The 25246-nt window shown below is 40.1% G+C and overlaps 1 protein-coding gene across 4 annotated transcripts in view; it reads left to right on the top strand.

Moving 5' to 3' along the window:
- sbf2 (SET binding factor 2) overlaps positions 1–25246 on the top strand; it is a 507247-nt gene that overhangs the window by 288046 nt on the left and 193955 nt on the right. For all 4 annotated transcript variants that reach the window (XM_059975882.1, XM_059975881.1, XM_059975879.1 and 1 more), the window contains 3 exons: positions 1174–1272; positions 6929–7133; positions 9269–9378. In XM_059975882.1, coding sequence (XP_059831865.1) covers positions 1174–1272; positions 6929–7133; positions 9269–9378 — 414 coding nt within the window. The remainder of the gene's footprint in view (positions 1–1173; positions 1273–6928; positions 7134–9268; positions 9379–25246) is intronic.

Here is a 25246-nt window from a genome sequence, read left to right as displayed (position 1 = left end):
AGCCCATGGTATTACAAGAGAGCTGCCGGCTTGAATAGGGTATTGGCTGATTGACAGGAAGCAAAGAGTAAGAAATAAAGAGATCCTTTTTTGATTGACTGTGGTGACTAGTGGTATTGAACAGAGGTCGGGGTTGAAACCATTTCTTCTTACATTATGTATCAATGATTTGGATCTTGGAATTGAAGGCATTTTGGCTAATTTTGTGGATAATCCAAAACTGGAGTGGCAGGTAATATTGAGGAAGCGGAAAGTGTTAGACAGATTGGGAAATTAGGCATGAGTGGCAGATAGAATACTGTGTTAGGAAGTGTGTGGCCATGCACTTTGGGAGGAGGAATGAAAATAGACTATTTTCTAAATAGGGTGAAAATTCAAAAATCCAAGATGCAAAGGAACATGGGCGTTATCGTGCAGAACTCTCTAAAGGTTAATTTGCAGGTTGAGATGACGGTGAGGAAGGCAAATGCAATGTTAGCATTCATTTCGAGAAGACAAGAATATAAAAACAGGGATGTAATGCTGAGGCTTTAAAAGGCACTAGTCAGAGTATTGAGAGCAGTTTTGGGCCCTTTATCTAAGTTGGTTGTGCTGACATTGGAGAGGGTTCAAAGGAGGTTCATGAAAATGATTCCAGGAATGAAAGTCTTATCATATGAGGAGTGTTTGATGGGTCTGGACCTGTGCTGTCTGGAATTTAGAAGAATGAGGGAAGGATCTCATTGAATGTTTTTAATATTGAGTGGATGTGGAGAGGATGTTTCCTACAGCGGGGGAGTCTAGGAGCAGTGGACGCATCCTAAGAATAGAGGGATGTCCATATAAAACAGAGATGAGGAATTTCTTTAGACAGAGGGTGGTGAATATGTGAACTTCATTGCCTTAGGTGGCTGTGAAGGCCAGGTCATAGGGTGCACTTAAGGTTGATAGATTCTCGTCAAATTATGAAAGGTTGCAGAGAAAAGGCAGAGGAATATGATTGAAAGGGAAATGGATCAGCTATGATCCAATGGCAGAGCAGACTCGATGGGCAAAATGGTCTAATTCTTCTACGCCTTACGGTCTTATTGAAAGCCTATTTGGAGTATATGAAGTTTATTGGAAATCGCAAGCTCTGAAGTATGTAATTCTTTGCAGAGTTGTTTTTTTCAGTGTTAACTTTCCTTTTTGTAGTTGGTTGCCTTTGATGTGGAAAGAATCAAAAGTGAGGAGGGGATTCCACCAAAAATGTTGAAGCACATACGAGAACTTGCAGAACAGCTATACAAGAATGTAAGTGTTTATGAACTATTAATTTTAAAGTAATATAATTTTGTAACTAATATAGAGGTATGTAAGTATATAACTAAAATTTTTATCGAAAGTAGGTGCAAGTATGTTACTAAATACACCTAGCTTAAGATTAATTTTCTTGCAGACATTCATGAGGAAAATAAATACAATAGAAGTTATGAAAAAGTATACAATGACCACAGTACTGAATCTTAAATTACCACATGCTTCATTTTATCACAACTCAGAGCTTAAGCTAATTGGATGTTTATTAATGAAAAAGGAAATGGATCAGCCTCTTAATTTCACTATACAGAGTTCGAATTGAGAGCACACAGCTGTAATATTTGTTCTTCAATATAGATTTTTTTCAGAAATGACATTAACCATTCAGCTCTAACATTGATTTGTAAAAGATTTTAATGGAGTCTTGCTATAAAATATCTTTCAGTACTCTGTTACTATTATTTGGTATGATGCGCAGTCACTATGAGCTTTGACCTTTAAATGAGTCCTAAAAGAGGCGATATTTCAAAGTATGCTTCTACAGTTGTTGTACCTGGGTCTTAAAGGTGTAGACTAAGCAGTTCCCACTGTGAAGAAAGAAACATGATTTTAAAATAAAGCATAAACACAAACAAGCCTTCAGAAAAAGGACACAATATAAAGATAGCAGTGTGCCACTACAGTTCTTGTGCTGATGCTGATCCTGTAATTTGTAAGAGCTGAAAGGGATTCATTCTTAAGACCATTCCTAAATTCTTTAATATAGCTTATCAAAAGATATTGGTTCTTATTTCTCAGTTTAAATTATTAAACAGATATTGAAGTGAATAATTTAAGAACAGGTAAAAAAAAAATCTGATTATGGAAAACCTGATGTATAAAACAACTGCAACAGACTTAAGCACCAATATCAAAAATGTCACTTCTCTCTCCTTTATTAATTGGTTTTTAAGAGCATGTTACACAAATTGCTTCACAAGTAAAGTTTAATGTAACAATGTAATCCAATTTTACTTTTTGTAAGAGTTTTTCTTTCTGGATGATTGTTGTAAATATCAGAAATATAGAAAAACCTACAGCACAATACAGGCCCTTTGGCCCACAGTGCTGTGCCGAACATGTATGTACTTTAGAAATTACCTAGGGTTACCCATAGCTCTCAATTTTTCTAAACTCCATCTACCTATCCTGGAGTCTCTTAAAAAAACCCTATTGTATCTGCCTCATGCACTCACCACTCTGCATAAAAACTTACCCCTGACATCTCCTCTGTACCTACTTTCAAGCACCTTAAAACTGTGCCCTCTTGTGTTAGCCATTAACTTTTTAAAGGATGTATTTATTTCCAGAATCCATCTATGATACAGATTTGGCTGCCAATAATTCTGGCCACCAACACCATCTTTTTTTTAAGAGCTTGTGGAAACCAGACTTGGTGACATGTGTTTTTCTCATATCTGTAGAACTCAGTTGTTCAATAGTTCAAATGTTCCATTTAATATCAGAGAGTGTATGCATATGCAACCCGAAATTTGTGTTCTTTGCAGGCATTCATGAAAACAGAAGAACCCCTTTAAGGATAGTGACAGTAAAAATGTTAGAACTCCAAAATGCCTCTACTCTCCCATTCTCCCACACACAAGCAGCAGCAAAACAATGAACCCCTCCCACTTTCTTCAGCAAAGAAGACGTATTTTTTGAAGAGGATGCTGTCCCAAGTTGCATGCCATCTTGGACAATGACTCCCATCCACTCCATAATGTACTGGTTAGGACAGGAGTACATTCAGCCAGAGACTCACTTCACCGAGGTGTAACACTGAGTGTCATAGGAAGTTATTCCTACCTGTGGCCATCAAACTTTACAACTCCTCCCTCGGAGTGTCAGACACCCTGTGCCAATAGGCTGGTCCTGGACATTTCCACTTTGCATGATGAACTTATTATTTAATTATTTATGGTTTTATATTGCTATATTACTTCACTATTCTTGGTTGGTGTGGCTGTAACGAAACCCAATTTCCCTCGGGATCAATGAAGTATGTCTGTCTGTCTGTATTGGCACCCTCCATCCACTAAGCAAGCAAAAGCAAAGCCTCCAATAAAGACCACTACCTGCACTACAACAAAAACTAATCATTCACCTCTTTATACCTTTATTAAAGAGCGAGGGATCCTATGTTACCCTTTCTCAGCAAAAGGGGAGACCATCAAAGGCAAACAACTTGTTGATTTATGGTGTTAAAGTCTGTCGCATCACTTTTTCCAAGTTCCCTGGCTCAAAAATTAGCAACAAGCTCTCCCCCACCACTGTGAGACCGATAAAGGGAGTGTGATCCAAGTACAGACCTCTTTGACAGCTGATTTGTTGTTCCCGATATTCTGCTTCCTGCCACAGTGCTTCAGTCGGTGGCATTGGCATAGAACTAGCTCGTCTCCAGGGCGGGAAGAGAGACCCCAATGATCTTCTCAGCTGACCTTACTATCCGCTGCAGGGTTTTACGATCCGAGATGGTGCAAATTCTGAACCAGGCGGTGATGCAGCTGCCTAGTATGCTCTCAATACAACCCTTGTAGAATGTGATGAGGATGGGAGGCGGGAGATGGACTTTCCTCAGCCTTCACAGAAAGTAGAGACGTTGCTGGGCTTTCTTTGCTACGGAACTGGTGTTGAGGGACCAGGTGAGATTCTCCACCAGGTGACACCAAAAAATTTGGTGCTCTTGACGATCTCTACCGAGGAGCCATCGATGTTCAGCGGGGAGTGGTCGCTCCATGCTCTCCTGAAGTCAACAACCATCTCTTTTGTTTTGTTCATGTTCAGAGACAGGTTGTTGGCTCTGCACCAGTCCGTTAGCCGCTGTGACTCCTCATTTATACTCTGCACTGAGTTTGGGATTCTCTATAGAATTCAGTTTGACAATCTTTATTCTCTGTGCATTGGATATTATTTGTACATTGGACAGTCTTTTATGTTTGTGTGTATGTGTATTACACACACACACACACACACACACACACACACACACACACACGGTTTGTTTTTGTGTTTCTTTGTTTCATTAGGAAATGAATCTCAAAGTTGTATATTGGGTACACACTTTGATAATAAATGTACCTTGAAGATGTAAGAAAGAATACAAATGCTGGAAATCTGGAACAACACACTCATAATATTGGAGATCAGGCAGTATCTATAGAGTCAATGTTTTGGGCTGCGACCTTTCGCAGGACTGGAAGGAAAAAGACAGAAGGCCAGATCAAAGGGTGAGAAAAGGGGGAAGATCACAAGCTGGTAGGTGATAGGTTAATCTAGGACAGAGAGGGATGGTAGGAGACAGGCTGGGGTGGAAGCGGGAATGATGTGAGAAGGTGGGAAATGGGTTGTGTTGGAAATAGAATGATTTGAGATGCTGGGAGGTGATAAATACAAAGGGCTGAAAAAGGAATTTAATAGGAGAGGACAGTAAATCATGGGATAAAGAGGAGAAAATTAAATATTGCACGTTTCCTTTAAAAACGTTTGTTTTCACTATGCCCTTCTAGGACTAAAACTTGCAACCCTAAACTACTCAGGCTTTTGTGATTGCAGAATTGTGAGGTTGCCTCCTGAAACAGAATAGTTAGGCATCAGTTCATTTATGGATGGCCTGAGCCTACCAGAAATGTCTACTTAGTACAATAATAAAATAACTAAAATACTATAATTTATTGTTTGGTAGAATATTTATTTTTCAATTATTATTTTGTGAAAAGTTAATTGACAAGTTTGTAATGTTTAAGAAGAAACTGATTTGGGAAGAAAACTTGATATGTTCAGTGAAATTGTGATGAGCATTGGTGTCCCAGTTGATTCCTACTACCAGATCTTGGGTTTTAATTGTACAAAGGAACAAAACTCAATTTACTCATGGTGGAGAAAGAACAGAGGATGTATTGGTTGAACTACGTTCCATTATGTATTATATTGTTCAAAGTTCAAAGTAAATTTATTATCTAAGTATATATGTCAGCATATACTACCTTGAGTTTCAGTTTCTTGCAGGTGTTCACAGTAGAACAAAGAAATACAATGCAATCAATGAAAAACTACACACAAAGACTAACAAATAATCAGTGTGCAAAAGACAAACTGGAAATGCAACAAAATGCAACTTTGGAAAGAAAAATCAACAAATAAATAGTAATAACATGAGTTATAGAGTCCTTGAAAGTAAGACCATAGTTTGTGAAATCAGTTTACTATTGAGTGAAGTTATCCACACTGGTTCAGGAGCCTGATATTTGAAGGATAATAACTTCTCGAACCTGCTGGTGTGGGGCCCAAGGCTCCAATACCTCCTCCCTGACAGCAGTGAGAAGAGAGTATGGCCTATATGTTGGCGGTCCTGAATGATGGATGCTGCTTTCTTGTGGCACCACCTCTGGTGGTTGTGCTTAATGGTGGCAGGTCTTTTCTTGTGATAGACTGGGCTGTTTCCACCACTTTTTGTGGGCTTTTCCATTCTTGGGCATTGGTGTTTAATACCAGGCCATGAGGCAGTCAGGATATTCTCCTCAGAGCATCTATGGAAGTTTGCCAAGGATTTAGATAACATATTGAATCTGCATAAGTTTCTAAGTAGAGACGCTGCCATTCCTTATTTTTACAACACTTGCATGCTGGTCCCAGTACAGATCCTTTCCACCTCAGATTCACTAATGAGGACTGACTCATGGACCTCTGGTTCCTTCTTCATGTAATCAATAAATCTGCTTTTTGGTTTTACTGATGTTGAGTGCGAGATTGTTGTAGCGACACTATTTGACCAGATTTTCAATCTCCTTCCTTTATGCTGATTCATCACCATCTTTGATTTGGCCAACAACAGTGGATGTGAATTTGTTAGGGTACTCCAGAAGAACTTGCTGTGTTTCATCTTTTAGATCAGCACATTTTCTCTCCACTGTGGGTGAAAAGTAAATCTGGATTGCTGAGCCTTTCCACCAGGAACTTTCACAAAGCAGAAACAGAAACAAAATCTAAAACAGGAAATTGTTTAAAGTTCCTTCAGTGCACCTTGTCCAGGCATAGAAGAAAATCCCACCATTTTCATTCCCAACCCTGCCCACACTTTTCCCGCCCCACAGCTCCTTATCCCAAAATAAATACAAATTTTAAGATGCCATTGTTTTATAGATAAGGAAATCTGCTAGTAACTATGCAGCAGTTTGGGGGAATAATTTATACAGATACCTAGATTTCATTGTTTCCTTGTATCTTTCCAGAAAGATAATTCTATAGTTAATAAGAAATAATTCTCATTTGTCATTATTGTCACTAAGTGAATGGTATGTTTTGTTTTCCTAGACTGAACTCATCTTAGGTAGTTTTGTGCACTTGTTCAATCTCTTCTACCTTTATTAATTTCTCCCTCGACTTTTTCCAGATGGTACATCATACATTAAGATATGCTAAAACCCGTCTTTTCCCCCAAACTAGGCATTAGTTTTTACTTGATGAAAATCTGGGACATTAATGTGATAAATTGTAAGGATATTTGTTATGTTGCTTAATTCATTCCTTCATGGTGATATTCTCCTTTATGAATTAGAAATGCAGTAAATATTAAAAATTGCTTATCAAAGTTTCCATTTAAATTTTATTTTAGGAAAATCCAAATCCACACATGGCGTTTCAGAAAGTCCCTAAACCAACTGAAGGTTCACATATGAGAGTACATGTACTTCCATTCCCCAAGATAAACGAAGACAAAGTAGAGACTCTTCTCCAAGAGGGCCTTGCTAAGCACCTAAATTCACCTCCTGCTGTTCGGGTTGAGAAAAAATGCATTGTGCCTGCTGGCCCAGCAGTTGGTATGTATCAATATTTTGCCTTAAGAACAGCTTTGATCTTCAGGTATCATATGTATTTATGATTAAAAACATAATTGTGTGCTTGAGTACAATGGACATATGTTGTTGTGCTAGGAAAGAATTCCTTAGGATGTGATCATTTGATCCTTATCTTGTTTTCCCCACTTTTTTGACATTTGTGCTTATAAACAATTTAATGGATGCACTGTTGATACATAGAGTCTAGCTGCACAAAACAGGCCCTCTGGTCTATCAACTGTGTATTGACCATCAAGCATTAATCTTATTCTTCTCATGTACCATGCTGAAGGGCCTTGGCCCGAAACATGACTGTGCTCTTTTTCCATAGCTGCTGCTTGGCCTGCTGAATTCCTGCAGCATTTTGTGTGTGTTGCTTGAATTTCCAGCATCTGCTGATTTTCTCTTGTTCGTGACTGTATTCCATCTGCCACATTTTTGCCCATTCTTCCAGTCTGTCTTAGTCCCGCTGCAATCGCATTGCTGCCCCAACACTATTTACCCCTCCATCTATCTTTGCATCATCCACAAACCTTGTCACAAAGCCATCAATTCCATTATCCAAATCATTGACAAACAATGTAAAAAGCAATGGTCCCAATACTGACCCCTGAGGAACACCACTAGTTACTGACAGCCAACCAGAAAAGGCTCCCTTTATTCCCACTCACTGCCTCCTGCCTGTCAGCCATTCCTCTATCCATGCCAGTATCTTTCCTGTAACGCCATAAGATTTTATCTTGTTAAGCAGTCTCATGTGTGGTACCTTATCAAATGCCTTCTGAAAATCTGTTAAATGACGTCCACCTGCTTGTTACTTCCTCAAAGAACGCTAACAGATTTGTCAGGCAAGGTTTCCCTTTGCAGAAACCTTGCTTTGAGTTATTTTATTATTAGTCTACAAGTACCCCGCAAGCTCATCCTCAATAATTAATTTCAGCACTTTCCCAACCACTGAGGTTAGGCTAACTGGCCTATAATTTCTTTTCTTTTGCTTCCATCCCTTCTTAAAGAGTGGAGTGACATTTGGAATCTTCCAGTCCCCCGGGACCATGCCAGAATCAAGTAGTTCTTGAAAGATCATGACCGATGTATCCGTTATCTCTTCAACTACATTTGTCAGGACTCTGGGATGTAGCCCATCTGGTTCAGATGATTTATCCACCATAAGACCTTTCAATTTGCCTAGCACTTTTTCCTTTGTAATGGCAGAGAGTTGTGCAGACAGCCCAGCACATCTGTAGATGTGAATTTCCCACTATTCAGGACATTTACAAAGACAGGTGTGTAAAAAGGGCCCGAAGGATCACTTCTTGGCTCTAATTGAAGGCCTACATATGATTCTCATGGTTTTTTTTACCTTTGTAGTTTCTTAACTCCACCCACAAAGATTCAACATTCTCTGACCCTTTGTCATCTCTTTCGAAAGATGCAATTCCATCTTTTACCAACAGAACCACACCTTCTTGCCTCGGTGGATATAGAAAAGTATGGAAGAATATTCTATAGCTTTTAATAGCCTTTTCTAATTAAAATAAAGGCATGAATATTACACCTTTATTTACATTAGGCAATTAACTCTGAGAGTACTGGGCACCATACACATTATTAAAATGTTGTTATTTGAGTCTGAGTCATACCGAACAGTGCCTATACATTTTATTCTGTATGTAAATGGTTTGATACAAGTTTATGAAGTATCTAGCAAATCTTACCGTTTATTTAAAAAACTCTTGATTACATTGAGCTAAACCATTTCTCCTGTGAAACATTTCTTGAAGGAATCGCCCAAGGTAACACACACAAACTGCTGGCAGAACTCAGCAGATGAGGTAGCATCTATGGAAATGAATAACTAGTCAACGTTTCGGGCTGAGACCTTTTGACATGCTGAGTTCCACTACCACTTTGTGTGTGTTGATCTGGATTATCATCATCTGCAGGTACTCTTGAGTTTGGGATTGCTGAAAACCTTCTCGTGTTGTACTCGGGATTCAGTTTTGGATTCCATGCCAGTTTAAAAATGTATTTTTGCATAACTTTTCACCATTACAAAAGTCTTGGCTTAGCTCTCTAAAGTAAACTGCTGAATTTCATTTTATTATTCACATTTCCAGTTTCAATAACGGATAGAATGGGATCGATTTTTAACAGTGCACGCAGGCTGGAAGTTGTTCGAAACTGTATCTCTTACATTTTTGAAAATAAAGTACTAGAGACTGAAAAGGTAAGTTTGTTCTTGCTGGAATTGATGTGTATTATTTAAAATATAATTCATATGGTGTTCATTGATCTACTTTGAGACTTTATCATGCTAAACAGCCATTTTTGATAGTAAACACAAAGTACACTGCAAATGCTGTGGTCAAATCAACACATACAAACAAGCTGGAGGAACTCAGCAGGTCGGGCAGCATCTGTGGAAATGAGCAGTCAACATTTCGGGTCGAGACCCTTTGTCAGGACTTAAGGAGGAGGGGGCAGGGCCTATAAAGAAGGTGGGGGGAGGGTGGAAGGTGCCAGGTGAAAAACCGATCAGACGAAAGATCAAGGGGTGGGGGAGGGAATAGGCAGGAAAGGTGAAGAAAGAATGTAAGGGGAAAGCACTATGGGTAGTAGAAGAAGACAGAATCATGAGAAAGGTGATAGTCTCTCGTGATTCTGCTTTGTTCTACTACCATTATCAACAGTCATACGCAGCACAAGGCACACGTGGCATATATAAGATATCAATGAAATATAGTCACACCAAACAAAATATAGTGCAAGACCCTGAATCCATGAATGTTACAGCAGTCTGCCGTCGAACACGGTACAGCTTGCATAAGCAAACGCAAGAGGGCAACACCGACTCTGCGACACACTGCCTCTGGCATTCTGGTGGAGTGTGCTGACTCCAAATCCATTCTTCTGCATGGCTGCAAATAGGTGACACCACAGCCTGAGGCCCAGTCCTTAACACAACCAAAGGCATTCAGCTCCCTCACCGACCCAAATAAACCAGTGAATTGGACTTGCAGCATTCTATACCAACAATGTCCAAAAGGTCTTAGTCACAAGAAGAGTGACTTAAGAAAATCACCCACAGTCAGACTGCACATTGCCTTCGTGCTCCAATGCCTCTCTGATGCAGGCAGTAACACGATTTGCACCAAGCCAAGCTCCTCCGCCGACGAGCAATCCACTGATGGGGTAGTCCTGCAGCACTGCAGGTTCTCAGTGGCCAGCAGGGACTTGTGATCATTGAAAGTAGACTTACAAAAGACAATAACACCTCTGGTTGGTGGTGTAGAAGCCAGTGCACCTGAGTGCATAACCCGCTTACCAGATCCTGCTAAATTGGGGCATGACACTTTTGCTGAACGGTATCTAATTAGTGTCATTCATGGGCATTTGTGCTGCTATTTGGTACTACACCTTGTTTAGAGGGAACAGTTTTTAATTAGTGTCAGTTGCGTGTGTTTGTGTTTTTTGTCACTGAAAGTTGCTGAGAAATAAGCTGTAAGACAATTCAGAACTGTTTTGTTCACTGCAGTTTCAAATATTCAGGCGTGTAGATGTGTTAAATGGCTGGGAGAGAAAGTGAAAGGATTTCAGTCCTTCAGCAAGTTAGGAATTATGAATTTGAAGGTATCGACAATCATCTTTAATGAAAATGAGGATGCAATTTTTAGAAGGATTGTCTGAAGCTAGTCCATTATCTACACTAGGTGTCTGCTGATTTTGTTCATTTACAGTCAATCAAAAGAACACAGCTGAGTACATTGGATGAATTCCTTCGTTGATAACTATTAGGAGCTGATGCACAGTTTTATTGTACTGTAGAGGTATTGATGGTATTCTAATTTGTTCTGTTTTTTATTTAAATATATAATTTGGTACTCAGTTAAATGGTAGTTTGCATTTTTTTATATTCCTTTTGAAGTATTTCCAAGAAACTTCATTCAATTGGGACTGCACCATAATTGCGCCAAAATATACTGGTCCTGATGTGTCCAGTGAACTGGATCCACTGTATATTAATTGAACTTAAAATAGATTCTAAATAATATTCTTAGAATTTAGCAAACTCCATACACAAGATTAAATGCCAATAAATAAATTGCAGATACAAATGCAATGAAATAAACTTTCATTATTACAGTATGTATTCCACATTCAGTCTTGCACTGGCATTTATGTATTGGAAGAGTCAGTGGGTGGATGTTGTTGACTTAGTATGGATTTCTTTTGTCCTGCCAGGAAGCAAGGGAAAAGCTAAGGATGAAAAACAGACATGTACTCCATTATAGGGGTCATGGCTTCTGGACTCTGATGCTACTGTCTTTCATTACTTTGTCTCTTTGAGAGTCTGATATGCACTGGTGTTCACATGTATATCAACTTGGCTCTGTTGGTTATATTCTGCATTTATTAATATATACAGTGTAGTTATGTAAAATGCCTTAAGGTGCACAGTATATTAGATGTGAGATTGAGTTTTTTTAAAATTTTTCTTAACCTGGACATTGTGGGGCATGGTCACCATTTATTGCCAATCAGTAATTGCTATTTGAAGGAGTGGATAATGAGCCACATTCTTGAACCACCTCAGTCCTTCTGGAGAATGAATCCAACTTGATATTGAGTAGATTTAGCATTGTTGGTCTTTCAGGATTTAATTCCACTGACAGTGAAAGAGCATTCATATATTTTCAGGTCAGATGGTTTTGCAACTTGGAAAGGAAAATGCAGATGGTGGGTTTCTCATTCCCTTTGCTCTTATTGGTGATGAAAGTTGTGGATTTTAAAAGTGATGCACTGTTACAGAAATATAGGTGAATAACGCCAGTTCATTTATATAAATATGCACAGTGCAACTATTGCTTTGGTGTTTTAGAGATTGCTGAAGTAGGATACGTTTCTGTGGAGTTTGTGTGTTACTGGAGCTGCTCTTGTGCAGGTCAGTGGGGAGTATTTCACTGCCCTCTTGTGCTTTGTAGATTATAGAAAACTTCGGGGTGTCAAAAAATAAGTCACACTGCAGAATATTCAATATCTATTCTTTACATGCCTGGTCCAGATCAATTTTGTACAGTGATCATCACCAGTATGTTAATGATGGGGGACTTGCTGATGATAATGATACTGAATGGCAAAGGTATATTGTTAGGCTCTGTTACCTTGGAGGCGATCATCAGCTGGGACCTTTTTGCAATTTTTTTTAACCCATGCTTGAGCTTGCTGCTTACATGCATTGACTGCTTCATTTACTGAGGAGTTATGAATAGAATCTTGCACAATTGTTTATCACTTCTGCCTTTGTAGTGAAAGGAAGGTCACTGTTAAAGCAGCTAAAGATGATTGGCTTTGAACATTTCACTGTGGAATTCTGTCGGTAATGTTCTTTGATTCAGACTTTAAGTAACAATAAGGATTTTGCTTTGTGGCAAAGTCTTGTATCTATCATAATCATCTCAAGTTTAGTAACTCTAGTGTGGTCCATTAACATAATTTTTAGGTGCTGTGAAGCACATTTTTTAAAAATCTATTTAAGCAGATAATGAAGGAATTGAAGCTTTTATTCCAGAAATAAAAGCTATCTTTTCTAAGATTTAAGTCGGTTTTGACTTTATTAATTCTATTGATGTATATAAATATTTGCAAACCAACACTGACAGAAACTGTGCTCCTTTTTAACTATGTGTATTGTTGCAGTATTTTTGTTTAGGTTCTGTACTGGCTAGCTGCTTGAGAAATTTAATGAAGTTTCTAAAGATATTTCCAAATCATAGTTCTCATCTTAGAATTTCAAAGAGATAACACAGATCTGGATTTTTTGTTGGGAATCAAAATTCAACAATTTTAAAGAGCAATTAGAATACAAGGCACTAGATTAGGTATGTGAATAGGAAAGGTTTACAGAGGTATGAGCCGAACAGGGACAGATGAGTCAAGCTTAGAAGGAAGCGTGGACCACTTGGGTGAAAGGTCCTGTTTCAGGGCTTGTTAGCTCTAACAGCCTAACACAGTTAAATAATGAAATCTGAAAGTTCATTGTATTCCTTACATTGCTGAAAAACTGAAAGCTGAAATGGCAGATGAATGTGAAATATATGCCCATGAAGTCTGGGCCTGACGTCCCGCTCACCCAGGGAAAGTGCACGCGCAATACATCGCTTCTCCCTTCCCGGTGTAGTGATCACCGTGTCGTCACTGTCTGGCTTGCTAGGCAGGAGGCCACTGCAAATGGCTTCTCATACACTACTGAGTCCATAGCAACACCTTCTCGTCGGTGTCCGGCGGTATAACTATGGGTAGGCTGGGCTTGTTAGCCTTGGTTGGCAGCCAACCTAAGAGAAGAACAACTCTGACTCCAAACCCGGGCAGGTGGGGCTCATCAGCCTTGTCAGGCCATTCACCTAGGAGAAGAACACTCCGACGTAACTCCTACAACCCGAGGACCTTGCTGTCACCGTCCCAGCTTGCTAGGCTATGGCAGATGAACCCTGGGTGTAAAGGGTGGGGGCAGTACTGAGCACACTGCACTCCACCTAAAAAATCTATTATGCAGGTCAAAGAACACGCTCATGTCTACGACCTCCCTTGCAGCCATTGCCTGTCCCATATTGGCCTCATCAGCCACCAGCGAGCCTGTAGCAGATGTGGGCAGCCCCCTTCCCAAATCTTCATTTGTGAAGCCAAGCCATGATTACATGCCCATTAAGTGCCAACTTAATATATCAGGAAAATCTTGTGGTTGTCCATTTAAGTTTAATTGAAATTTTGACAGCTGTATATGTTTTAATTGTTACCAACAGTCCTTCTGACACTGAAAGTTTACATTGGTAGATATGGAGTTTAATTTTTTTTGGAAATCTAATTACATTCTAAGCAATTTTTAAATGATATTTTGCTTTACGTTTCCTTTCCAAATTTTTTTGAAGTGATACCTTTTATTTACCTTAGGAATGGTTAAATATTGAGAATCTGATAATGTGAAAGCAACTAATATCTGGTACTCTAACCATATTTGTGATCTAGAAGGGAAATTAATGAACAACCAGGAAATTGAAACAGGCCAAAATTAGATCAGATTGCAAACTTATTGGGTGGTCATACAACATATCCCTGGAACTATTTCTTATACTCTTCCACACCAAATTAAGCTTTGCTGGACTCAATTGCAACCAGTTCTGTGGAACGAAATAGTTTGATTACCACTTATGGTTGTCCTGAATAGAAGGTGGGCAGTAATGGTCGGCGATAGGGAGGCAATTAGCTACAATCATCTATGCGTATCAATGTCAGAATGTTACTTTGTGTCACTTGTAGGTGAAGGTGGTAGCAGATAAAGTTGTAGTCAGAGAAGGTGGACATCTTTATGTGCAAATGGTTCAGCAGCTTGGAACATAAAATAGTGTAGCACAGTACTAGCCTTTCAGTCCATGATGTGGTGCCTGCCTTCATAAACCCATGCCACACTCTATCTAACCTTTCTGTCCAACAAAAACCACAAAGCTCCATTTTCCTTACATCATGTACCTGTCTAATGGTATTTTAAATATCCTTATTGTATCAACTTATACCACTTTCTTTATCTTTTTTCTGTTTTCAAAAAAAAAACCCTTCCTCTGGCAAATCCCCTAAACTGTGATGTTCCGTTGTTGCCCTGAGTAATGTCTCTCATAAATCTTATACCATTCTGTTACGTCACCTCTCATTCTCCATCACTCCAAAGGAAAAATCCCTAGCTTGTTCAACCTTTCCTTTTCAGACACATTTTCTAGTTTAAACAGCATCTCTTCCTTGTACTGTAGTCTAAACAGAGCTTTATAGAGCTGAAAAATTACTTTGTGCCTCTTGAACTCAGCCCTCCCCAACTAATGCAACTATACACCTTCTTAATCAGCCTATCACCTTTGAGGGATCTATGAATCCTTCACAGTGCTAAAGATCATACCACTAACTTTGTACTCGACCTTTATGTTCAAAAGTGTATCACTTCAGATTTTTCCAGATTAAAATCCATCTGCCACTTCTTCGTCCAGTTCTGCATCCTGTCTGTATCCTGCAGTAACACATTCCACACACACCTCCAGCCTTCACATCATTTGCAAAATCTTATTAACTTCCATGGGAAAAGATGTGCTTGGTTAAATGCAGCCAAGTAAGATAACTCATGATAATCAGATTTTGCAACCTGACTCACCTTTTAAATTATACTGTTTTTCTGTAGTTGAAATGAACTGAATTTTCCTCAGAAATTTAAACACCAATTTAAATTGATGTAAGCAACCAAAAGGCATCTTCTTAAAGTCTAAACATAGTAAATCCAAACAGATTAGCCATCAGAGTTATTGTGTTAGCTCGTTTTATTGTGTTAGGAATCCAGTGGTCCATGAGCCAGTCAGTAAATTTAAACTCCTCAGCATTATCATTTCCAAGGATCTGTCCTGGGTCCAGCACCATGTGCAATTAAGAATCAAGCATGGCAGTGCCTCTGCTTCCTTAGGAGTTTGCAGAGGTTGGGCATGACACCTGAAACTTTGACAAACTCTGCGGAGAGTATTTTGACTGGCTTTATGGGGATATTCAGTATCAGGATTCATTATTCAGTAAGTTTCAATGAGATCCCTCCTCATTCTTCTAAACTCAAGTGAGTACAGGTTTAGAGCCCTTCATTAACTCTTTCATTCCAGGGATCATTCTCATAAGCCTCCCCAGATCCTCTCCATTGCCAGCACCTTCTTTCTTACATACAGGGCTCCGCAAAATATTTGACCAATGCATTATAAAGCATTAGTGTTTCATTCTTGCTTTTATACTCGAGTCCCCTTGAAATGAATGCTAACATTTCATTTGCCTTCATTGCTATCTGCAAATTAACCTTAAGACTATAAAGTTTGGAGAATCCTATAGGAAGATTCCCAAGCCCCTTCACACCTTTCTGAATTTGCTCTCCATCTGGAAAATAATCTGCACCTTTATTCCTTCTATTGAGTGCATGACCATACACTTCTCGACATTGGATTCCATCTGTCATTTCTTTGCCCATTCAGTGAATCTGTACATGTTCCTTTGCAACTCCCTGCTTCCTCAGCACTGTGTGCTCCTCCACCTAAATTTGTGTCAGGCGCAATCTCGGCCACAAAGCCAACAATTCCCGCATCCAGATCATTGACAGATTACGGGAAAAGTAGCTGGCCCATCAGTAACCACTGTGGAACACCACTAGTCACTGGCAACCAAACAGAAAAGGCTTATTTTAAATCCACTCTTTATGTCTGCCAGTCAACTAATTTTCTGTCCATGCTGGTATCTTTCCTGTAATACCATGGGCTCTTAATGACTGGTTTGAATTTTCATGGAAGTGGATAGATTGTGAGTTATGTTATTCTGAATTTTATTGCATTGGAATTGCTCTTGCATGGAAAAATGATATTGAGTCATGCCTCCTACTTTGTTTCGCATTTACTTGGAATGCTTTTTTTTTATGGGGATGAATGGGGAGAGAGAGGTTGTAAGGAATTTGCATGTGGGCCACTTGATGCAGAATGAGTTGACCTGTGTGTGTTTCTGGTGGGTATCTGGGCCATTGGTGAGCTCAAAATAAAAGTTTGGGGAGCAAAATTATGATATTGAATATAACAGAGAATGAGATGGTCATTGCTTGACATTGTTAACAATTATCCAATTGCTGTCCATATTTTACCACATAGATTGATACCTCTGCTATTAACTGCTTGTTTGCATTAACCGTAACCAAATACGAAAAAACTGCTCATAAAAGCAATAAAAAGAGGAGAATCGGAAAATCATTTGGCCCTTTGGACCTGCTCCACAATTCAATGTAACCATGGACCTTTGTGTGAAGAAACTTCTGATCTTGGTTTTAACGGATTACCCCATTTACTGAGGGTTTGAGTCGTGATTCTGAACTCTCCAGCGAGTCTTTTTATGTATCTAGTCGATCTAGTCCTGTTCGACTTTTATAGTTTTCTATGAGATTCCCCTTTTGTTGTTCTGTATTACAGTGAATTCAGGCCTAATGACATAATCTCTCATAACTCATAAATGGTGTTCCATGAATCAGTCTAGAAAATCTTTGTTGCAGTCTGTCCTTGACAACAACATCCTTCAGAGTAGAAGAAAACCCCAGGTGAAGTTTCATGGAGGTCATGCATAACTACAGCAAGGCATCCTTGCTCCTGTTCTCAAACCCTCTTGCATTGAAGCGTAGTATTTATCTTCTAACTGTATCTGAGCACTTGCTTTCTACGTTATGTGTAAATGGACATCCAGGTCTTGTTCATCTTCCCTTTTCCCCATCTGTCAATGGACAACAATAATATATCTGCTTTGAGAGCCACATTTAACCATGTAAAGCTGTATCTGTCACACATTTACCCTCTTGCTCAACTTCTCAATGTTGGGTGGTAGTTCCTTGCATCCTCATTCTAGTTCACGTTACACTCCTGTCTTACACCACCCCCCATCCCCACTTACTTTGTGATGTCCTTTAATGCTGTAATGTGGGCGATGATAAAGCTGTAAGTGATTATGCTTTTAAAAGTAATAGGATAAGGTTTAATATCACTGGCCTATGTGGTGAAATAGTTAGGTCAAATATTGTATTAATTTCTGCTGTTAAAAGGTCGCGCATATTGCTCAGTTAGCTTCCTTGAAGAATTGTTAAATTATTTAAATACTTTTTGTAATTTTGAATAAAATAATCTTTAATGGCAGAATTAGTTTCTTTGGTTTGTGTTATTTTATATTAGTCAGATGGCAAAAGACCTGCTGCTAGTCAATTTTGGAAAATGTACACCATCCGTTAATTGATTTGTTGTCTTTGGCCTTGTTGTCATGACACTTTGAGGTCTGGCCAGATGCATGACTTCTTTTAGTTGGGATTTACTTCTTTTTGAGATACAGTGTAGAATAGGCCCTTCCAGCCCTTCAAGGAGTGCATTTAATTCTAGCCTAATCATGGGACAACTTATGATGAGCAATCAACCTATGAACTGGTATATCTTTGGACTATGGAGTGAGGGGAAAACTGGAGCACCCAGAGAAAACCAGGGTAGTTCCATTTGTCTACATTTGGCATATAAGCTTCTGAACCTTTTCAATCCATGCACCTGCCCAACTATCTTTTAAAAGTGGTTATTATACCTGCCTCAAACACTTCCTCTGGCAGCTGATTCTGCATACAGTAAATTACCCTCTCACCTTAAATTTATACCCTCCAGATCAGGAGTTCCCAACATTTTTATGTCATGGTCCCCTTCCATTAAACAAGGGGGTCTTCTTACTCTATCTTCTCTTTCTTTCCCATCCTCGTGAAGGGTCTTGGCCTGAAATGTTGACTGTTTACTCTTTTCCATGGATGTTGTCTGGCCTGCTGAGTTCCTCCAGCATTTTGTATGTGTTGCTTTGGATTTATGGCATCTGCAGATTTTCTGGTGTTTGTGGTCTTGCACTTTCTTCTTTGGTAGCCCTACAGAATTAAGTATAACTTGGTTCCACTGGAGGTTCTAGTAGATTGTGAGAGTTTTAAGATGAGTATATTGATGGCATCCTTCTTATGTCCTGATGAGTGTGTTGTAGGTTGGTGGTTATCCGTCATTTCTGACGATGATGTTTGTCAGCAGCTAAAGAGCTGCATGGAGTAAAACCTGTGCAGGGGGGGGTTTTATAGTGAGAAAACTGCATAGGTGCCGTTCCACACTCTCAGCCTCAAAAATCTTGGTCCAGTGGTATGAAAAACTGTCACAACTGGAGGTTTCCTCGGTTGCAGGGGATAGCCCCGATGCCTTCTGTGCCTTGTCATGCCTTTCGCTCACCACAAAGCACTGCAGCACTGCCTTCTAGGCTACTGGATCTTGTAATTGATCTCATCTGCCCAGTCTGCCAGAACTGGCTTTGCATGCTGGGGTAGGCATATCATATCCCCATCTCACTGGTATTGGAGGTTCCCGGCTACCCTCACCAGGTTTAGCCCACCCATCAAAGCAGTATACTGGAGTGTGGCCAATACCACATACAAACAGTTAGTTGGAGCCACTGGTGAGAGCTAGTAAGCAGGTGGGGACCAAAGGTAGACAAACTGGCCCTGGGTGAACAATAACAAGCCTGCTATCCCTCCCTGGGCATCCTTTACACTCTGTGTTGTAGATAGTCCTTGTTTTAGAAGCAAATAGACGCACATTGATCAATGTTGCGTACTAGATTATAAATTTGGTTATCAAGCTTGATCTTCAAACACAGTTTTCTTCAATGGATTAAAGATTATGTTGGTGCATTGAAGTAGGTAATAAATATCATTGATAGTGCTTGAGAATAGCTTCTGGCGTGGGAGATGGTTCATGTCTAGTCCCTTTGAAATCTATATTCTTGGAGGGTGGTGTATAGTAGGGATAGATTAAGAAATTTTTTTCTTTGTAAGTGGTAAGTGTAAAGCTCATCTACTCATGAGGCATGGAGAATAAGTTGATTTCTTGGACCTCATTCTCTGAGTTTGTGCATGTGCAAAACTGTGTTAGGACATAGAAGTTGACAGTGTAATTCATCATTCGGGTCTGCCTTCAGTGAGAAGTGGCTCCTGAGAGGAAAAAAATGTTAATGTTTTGTAGGATCTGGTCATGAACCTTATTTTGAAAGGGAAATGAGATGCAACAGGAGCAGGTTAGTGGGAGACATTTGTCATGTCTCTGCTGAGAATTATGCTTATCCTCTCATGGAACAACAAATAAATCAAAGATGACTTGAATCTTGACCTCCAGTGGTGTGCACAGATAAGTGTGTACTTCACTGTAGCTCAACAAAACCATAGCTGTCATCTTGGTTCTGGAGTGCAGTTGAAGAACAGTTTCTGATTTGTTCAGATTAGCTCTGCCCCCACAGGAAATTTGTTGGAAGCAAACACAGAAACCTAGAAAACCTACAGCATGATGCAGGCCCTTTGGCCCACAAAGCTGTGCTGAACATGTCCTTACCTTAGAAATTACCTAGGGTTACCCATAGCTGTCTATTTTTCTGATCTCCATGTACCTGTCCAGGAGTCTCTTAAAAGACCCTATCATATCCGCCTCCACCGGCAGCCCATTCCACACACTCGCCACTCTCTGCGTTTAAAAAAAATCACACTTACCCCTGATGTCTCCTCTGTATCTACTTACAAGCACCTTAAAACTGAGTGCTCTCGTGATAGCCATTCCAGCCCTAGGGAAAAAGCCTCTGACTATCCACAGGATCATTGCCTCTAATCATCTTATACACCTCTATCAGGTCACCTCTCATCCTCTGTTGCTCCAAGGAAAAAAGGCCGAGTTCACTCAACCTATTCTCAAAAGGCATGCTCCCCAATCCAGGCAACATCCTTGTAAATCTCCTCTGAACCCTTCCTATGTTTTCCACATCCTTCCTGTAGTGAGGTGACCAGTACTGTACCAGAACTGAGCACAGTACTCCAAGTGGGGTCTGACTAGGGTTCTATTTTGATGCAATATTACCTCTCGGCTCCTGAACTCAGTCTCATGATTGATGAAGGCCAATGCACCGTATGCTTTCTTAACCACAGAGTCCACCTGCACAGCAGCTTTGAGTGTTTAGTAGATGTTCCTTTGGCAGCAATTACAGCCTTGAGTCTGCGTGGATAGGTCTCTATCAGCTTTGAACATCTGGACACTGTAGGTTTTCCCCATTCTCCTTTACAAACCTGCTCAAGCTCTGTCAGATTGCATGGGGATCATAAATGAACAGCTCTTTGAGTCCAGCCACAAATTCTCAATTGAATTGAGGCCTGGACTCTGACTTGGCTTCTCCCGAACATTAACTTTGTTGTTTTTAAGCCATTCCTGTGTAGCTTTGTGCGTGGGGTCATTGACTTGCTGGAAAACGATCTTCTCCCAAGTAGCAGTTCTCCTGCAGACTGCATCATGTTTTCCTTCAGGATTTCCTTGTATTTTGATGCATTCATTTTACCCTCTACCTTCACAAGCCTTCCAGGGCCTGCTGCAATGAAGCATCCCCACAGCATGATGCAGCCACCACCATACTTCATGGTAGGGATGGTGTGTTTTTGATGTGTTCTGGGCCAAAACCCTTCTTCAGGACTGAAAAGGAAGATGTCAGAATAAATGGAGGGGGAAGGGAGGGGAACGAGGACTAGCTAGAAGGTGGGTCTTAATAGTTCACGTTCAGAGAGTCGGAGAGCAGCAGAGATCACGGGGGAGCAGTGAGACAAGATCTTACTGAATTCCCGTTGAAGAGGAGATTTAAGTTTCTTCAGGGTAGGCATCCATCAAAGAGATTTTTCAGTGGAGCAGCAAATCATAAACAGAAGAGATTCTGCAGATGCTGGAAATCCAGAGTAGCACACACAGAACACTGGTGAAACTCAGCAGGTCAGGCAGCATCTACGGAAATAACTAGAGTTATTTTTATCACACATTTATTTCATTCTTGCATTAAGTGTGTCTTGGGACTTTAAGCTTAAACTTACTTGGAATGTGGTTGACAATTCTAACTGATTTATAACTTATTGTCCCAGAAGGCAATGATTATCCTTTTTAAATACCACATTTTGAAAGAAAATTAACTCCATGTTCACCAGGCATTCTGAAAATTATGTACTTTTGAGCTGAAAGAATTTGAATTCACTTAAAGTCCATGTTATGTATTGCTGCCATTTAATTTTTAGTCCAGTTATGAGTCTTCAGTCCACTACTAACTACAAAAAGAAGGCACTCCCTGCCCCAATGACACCTTCCTCCCAAAATGGTTAAATGAGTTCCACTGCCGATTTGACTGGCATAACACACTTCAGAGGACCCCTCAAATGCCCATTCAGCCAGACTATCACTCTCTTTGTTGTCAGGGAGGAGGTGAGATAGATATTCAGGAAGCGAAATATCAAGAAGGCTGCTCCACTGCCATTCCCTAATTCTGTCTCTCCTGCCATGCCTAAATATGTCGCTAACCAGCTGTCTACAGTCTTCACTGACATTTTTAATCAGTCTCTTAAACTATGTACTGTTCTAGCATGTTTCAAGAAGTCTGTTAGCATTCCAATCCCCAAAAAAATCAAAGATCACTGGACTCAGTGACTACAGTCCAATTGCATTCACATTAGTCATAATGAATGGCTGGTCGTATCATTTCTTAAATCCATAACTCAGAATTTTCGAGAACCTCTGCAATTTGCCTACAGAGCTAATAGGCTTGTAGATGATGTAGTTGTTATTGATCTGGATGTCATACTACTGCATCTCAACTCCCCTGGTACTTGTGTCAGCATTCTGTCTTTTATGATATCAGTTGAGCCTTCATACCATCATCCCTAAGAGAAGCTCTCCCAATTTAATGCATCAAATCCTCTTTGCAGATCGATCACAAACTTCTTTTCTGACAGGAGGCAAAAAGTGAGACTAGGCAAGCATGCTTCCACATCCAGATCAGTCAGCCAGGGGTTTGTTCTCCCCTCTCTCAGATTTTCTCTACACACCAATGACTGCATTCCCAGTGATTGATCAGTGAAACTGATCAAAGTTTCTGGACACCACCACTGATATCGAAGTAATCTCCAGAGACCAGAGGCGAAGAATCAAAGTACCACAAGGAAGCAACTAAGCTAGTGTTCTGATGCAACCAAATTTTAATTATTATAATTTCCATCAAAAGCTACTGTTACAGTACAATAAAAGCGAGTGATATTCTCTGCTATTTATGTCTAAAAAATAAAAAACTGTAGTCCCAAAGTTGTTGTTATATTTTGTGGCCTTGAAGCTCTTGTGTTTCTGCTGGTGTCACTGCTTTTGTTGATACCTGAGGTGTTGCTGACTGCCAGCCACAATTATGCCTATGGTGAACTCTTGCAAGGTGCCAGGCTCTGATAGGGTTTGGAAAACTTGTCCTATCCACCTGGCGGAAGTGTTCTGGGACATCTTCAGTCTTTTACTGTTGCAGTTGAAGGTATGCACCTGCTTCAGAAGGGTGACGAATATACCCAGCGGCCAAGAATGCCAGAGTGAAATACCTCAACAACTATTGCCCAGCGGCACTCACATCTATTGTGATGACGAAGGGTCTCGGCCCGAAACGTCGACAGTGCTTCTCCTTATAGATGCTGCCTGGCCTGCTGTGCTCCACCAGCATTTTGTGTGTGTTGTCTGAAATTCCAGCATCTGCAGATTTCCTTGTGTTTGCTCTGTTGTGATGAGTTGCTTTGAGAGATTGGTCATGGATAGAATCAACTCTTGCCTGAGCAAGGATCTGGATCCACTGCGGTTTGCTTACCACCACAAAGGGTCTACAGCTGATGCAACCTCATAGGCTCCTCGAACATCTGGACAATAGTAATACCCGCATCAACAGTTTTTTTTTTATTGATTATGGCTCAGTGTCCAACACAATCGTACCCTCAGTTCTAATCAACAAGCTTGAAAACCTGAGTCTCTGGACCTCTCTCTCCAACTGGATCCTTGTTTTCCTCAGCCGGAGACCACGGTCTATGCGTACATGAAATAACATGAAATACATGGCAAACAACACTGCTGCACCTCAAGGATGCATGGTTAACTGACTGCTTTTATATCTCTACACCTGCGATTGTATGGCTAGGCAGAGCTCAAGCCACATTAATAATTTTGCCGACAACACAGCTATTGTTTGCAGAATTTCAAATGGTGACGAATAGGAGTACAGAAGTGATATAGGTTAGCCAGTTGAGTGGTGTCACAGGAATTATGGACTTCAGGAACGGGTAGTCGAGGGAACACACACTAGTCCTCGTTGAGGGTTCAGCAGTGGGAAGGGTGAGCAGGTTCAAATTTATGGCTGTCAGTGTGTCTGAAGATCTATCATGGACCCAACATACTGATGCAGTTACAAAGGAGGCATAACAGCAGCAATATTTTATTAGGAGTTTGAGGAGACTTGGTGTGTCATCAAAGACTCTTGCAAATTTCTACAGATGTACCATGGAGACCATTCTAACTGGTTGCATCATTGTCTGGTTTGGAGGGACTACTGCACAGGATTGGGAAAAAGCTGCAGAAAAATGTAAACTCATCCAGATCCATCATGGACACTAGTCTCCCTGGTATCATGGACGCCTTCAAGAGGGGATGCCTCAAAAAGACAGCATCCGTCATGTCACCCAGGACATTTCTTATTGCTACCATCAAGGAGGAGGTACAGGAGCCTGAAGACATACACTCAACATTTCAGGAACAGCTTCTCCACCAACAGATTTCTGAATGGACAATGAACCTTTGAACACTACCTCAGTGTTTGCCCCTCTCTTTTTGCACTACTTATTTTATTTAATTTTCTCCTTTATGTATATATACTTATAATCGTAATTTCTAGTTTTTTGTTATGTATTGCAATCTACTGCTGTTGTAAAACAACAATTTCTTGACATATGCCAGTATTATTAAACTCTGGTTTGGATTTTGATTCTGACTATGGTTGTGGGGGAGGTAAGGCCCACAGTTCTCTCATCAGGTTATTTCACTGTTTCCAGTTGGTCTTTGATCAGAGAATTTTTGAAACAATAAAAAAGACATGAATCAAGAAAAGAAAAATAGTGAATTATAAAATAAATTTGTTCAGAAACCTTTTATCTGCTGTAAATAAAACCACTAATATAAATTAAAATGTAATTTAAAAGCAAACCACTTGCCATTCCTCACCATTTTTCTAAATAAACAGCTGGTGCCATTTCCTCATGGATCTATCAACCTAGATTGCATCCTAGCCTGCTACCAGTCGGCTATTATTGTTACAATGCTGAGCCAGATAAGTAGCCTCCCTGTCCAGTAAGTTATGGAACATCCCTAAGCAATGTCTGGGGTTGAGGGCAAGATAACTTCAGTCGCACCTGACTTTCCAGTGTTCTATACATCGACACTGCAGGGCACAGCATAGAAGTCAAGAATAAGCTGGCATGTATGTTGCGAATAATCTTTTATTTGTGATGAAGTAGCTGGATAACTATTGGAACAATCTTGTCCAGTACCCCAAAGTAAACCACAGCTCAGGGCTTAGCTTCATGATATCTCTGATATTGAGCCTCAAATGTTATGACCCCACAGTATTTATGTAGA

Source organism: Hypanus sabinus, chromosome 7, assembly GCF_030144855.1.
Source record: "Hypanus sabinus isolate sHypSab1 chromosome 7, sHypSab1.hap1, whole genome shotgun sequence".
Taxonomy (NCBI): domain Eukaryota; kingdom Metazoa; phylum Chordata; class Chondrichthyes; order Myliobatiformes; family Dasyatidae; genus Hypanus; species Hypanus sabinus.
Note: the sequence above shows the minus strand (reverse complement) of the source record. Positions and strands in the feature narration are given on the sequence as shown.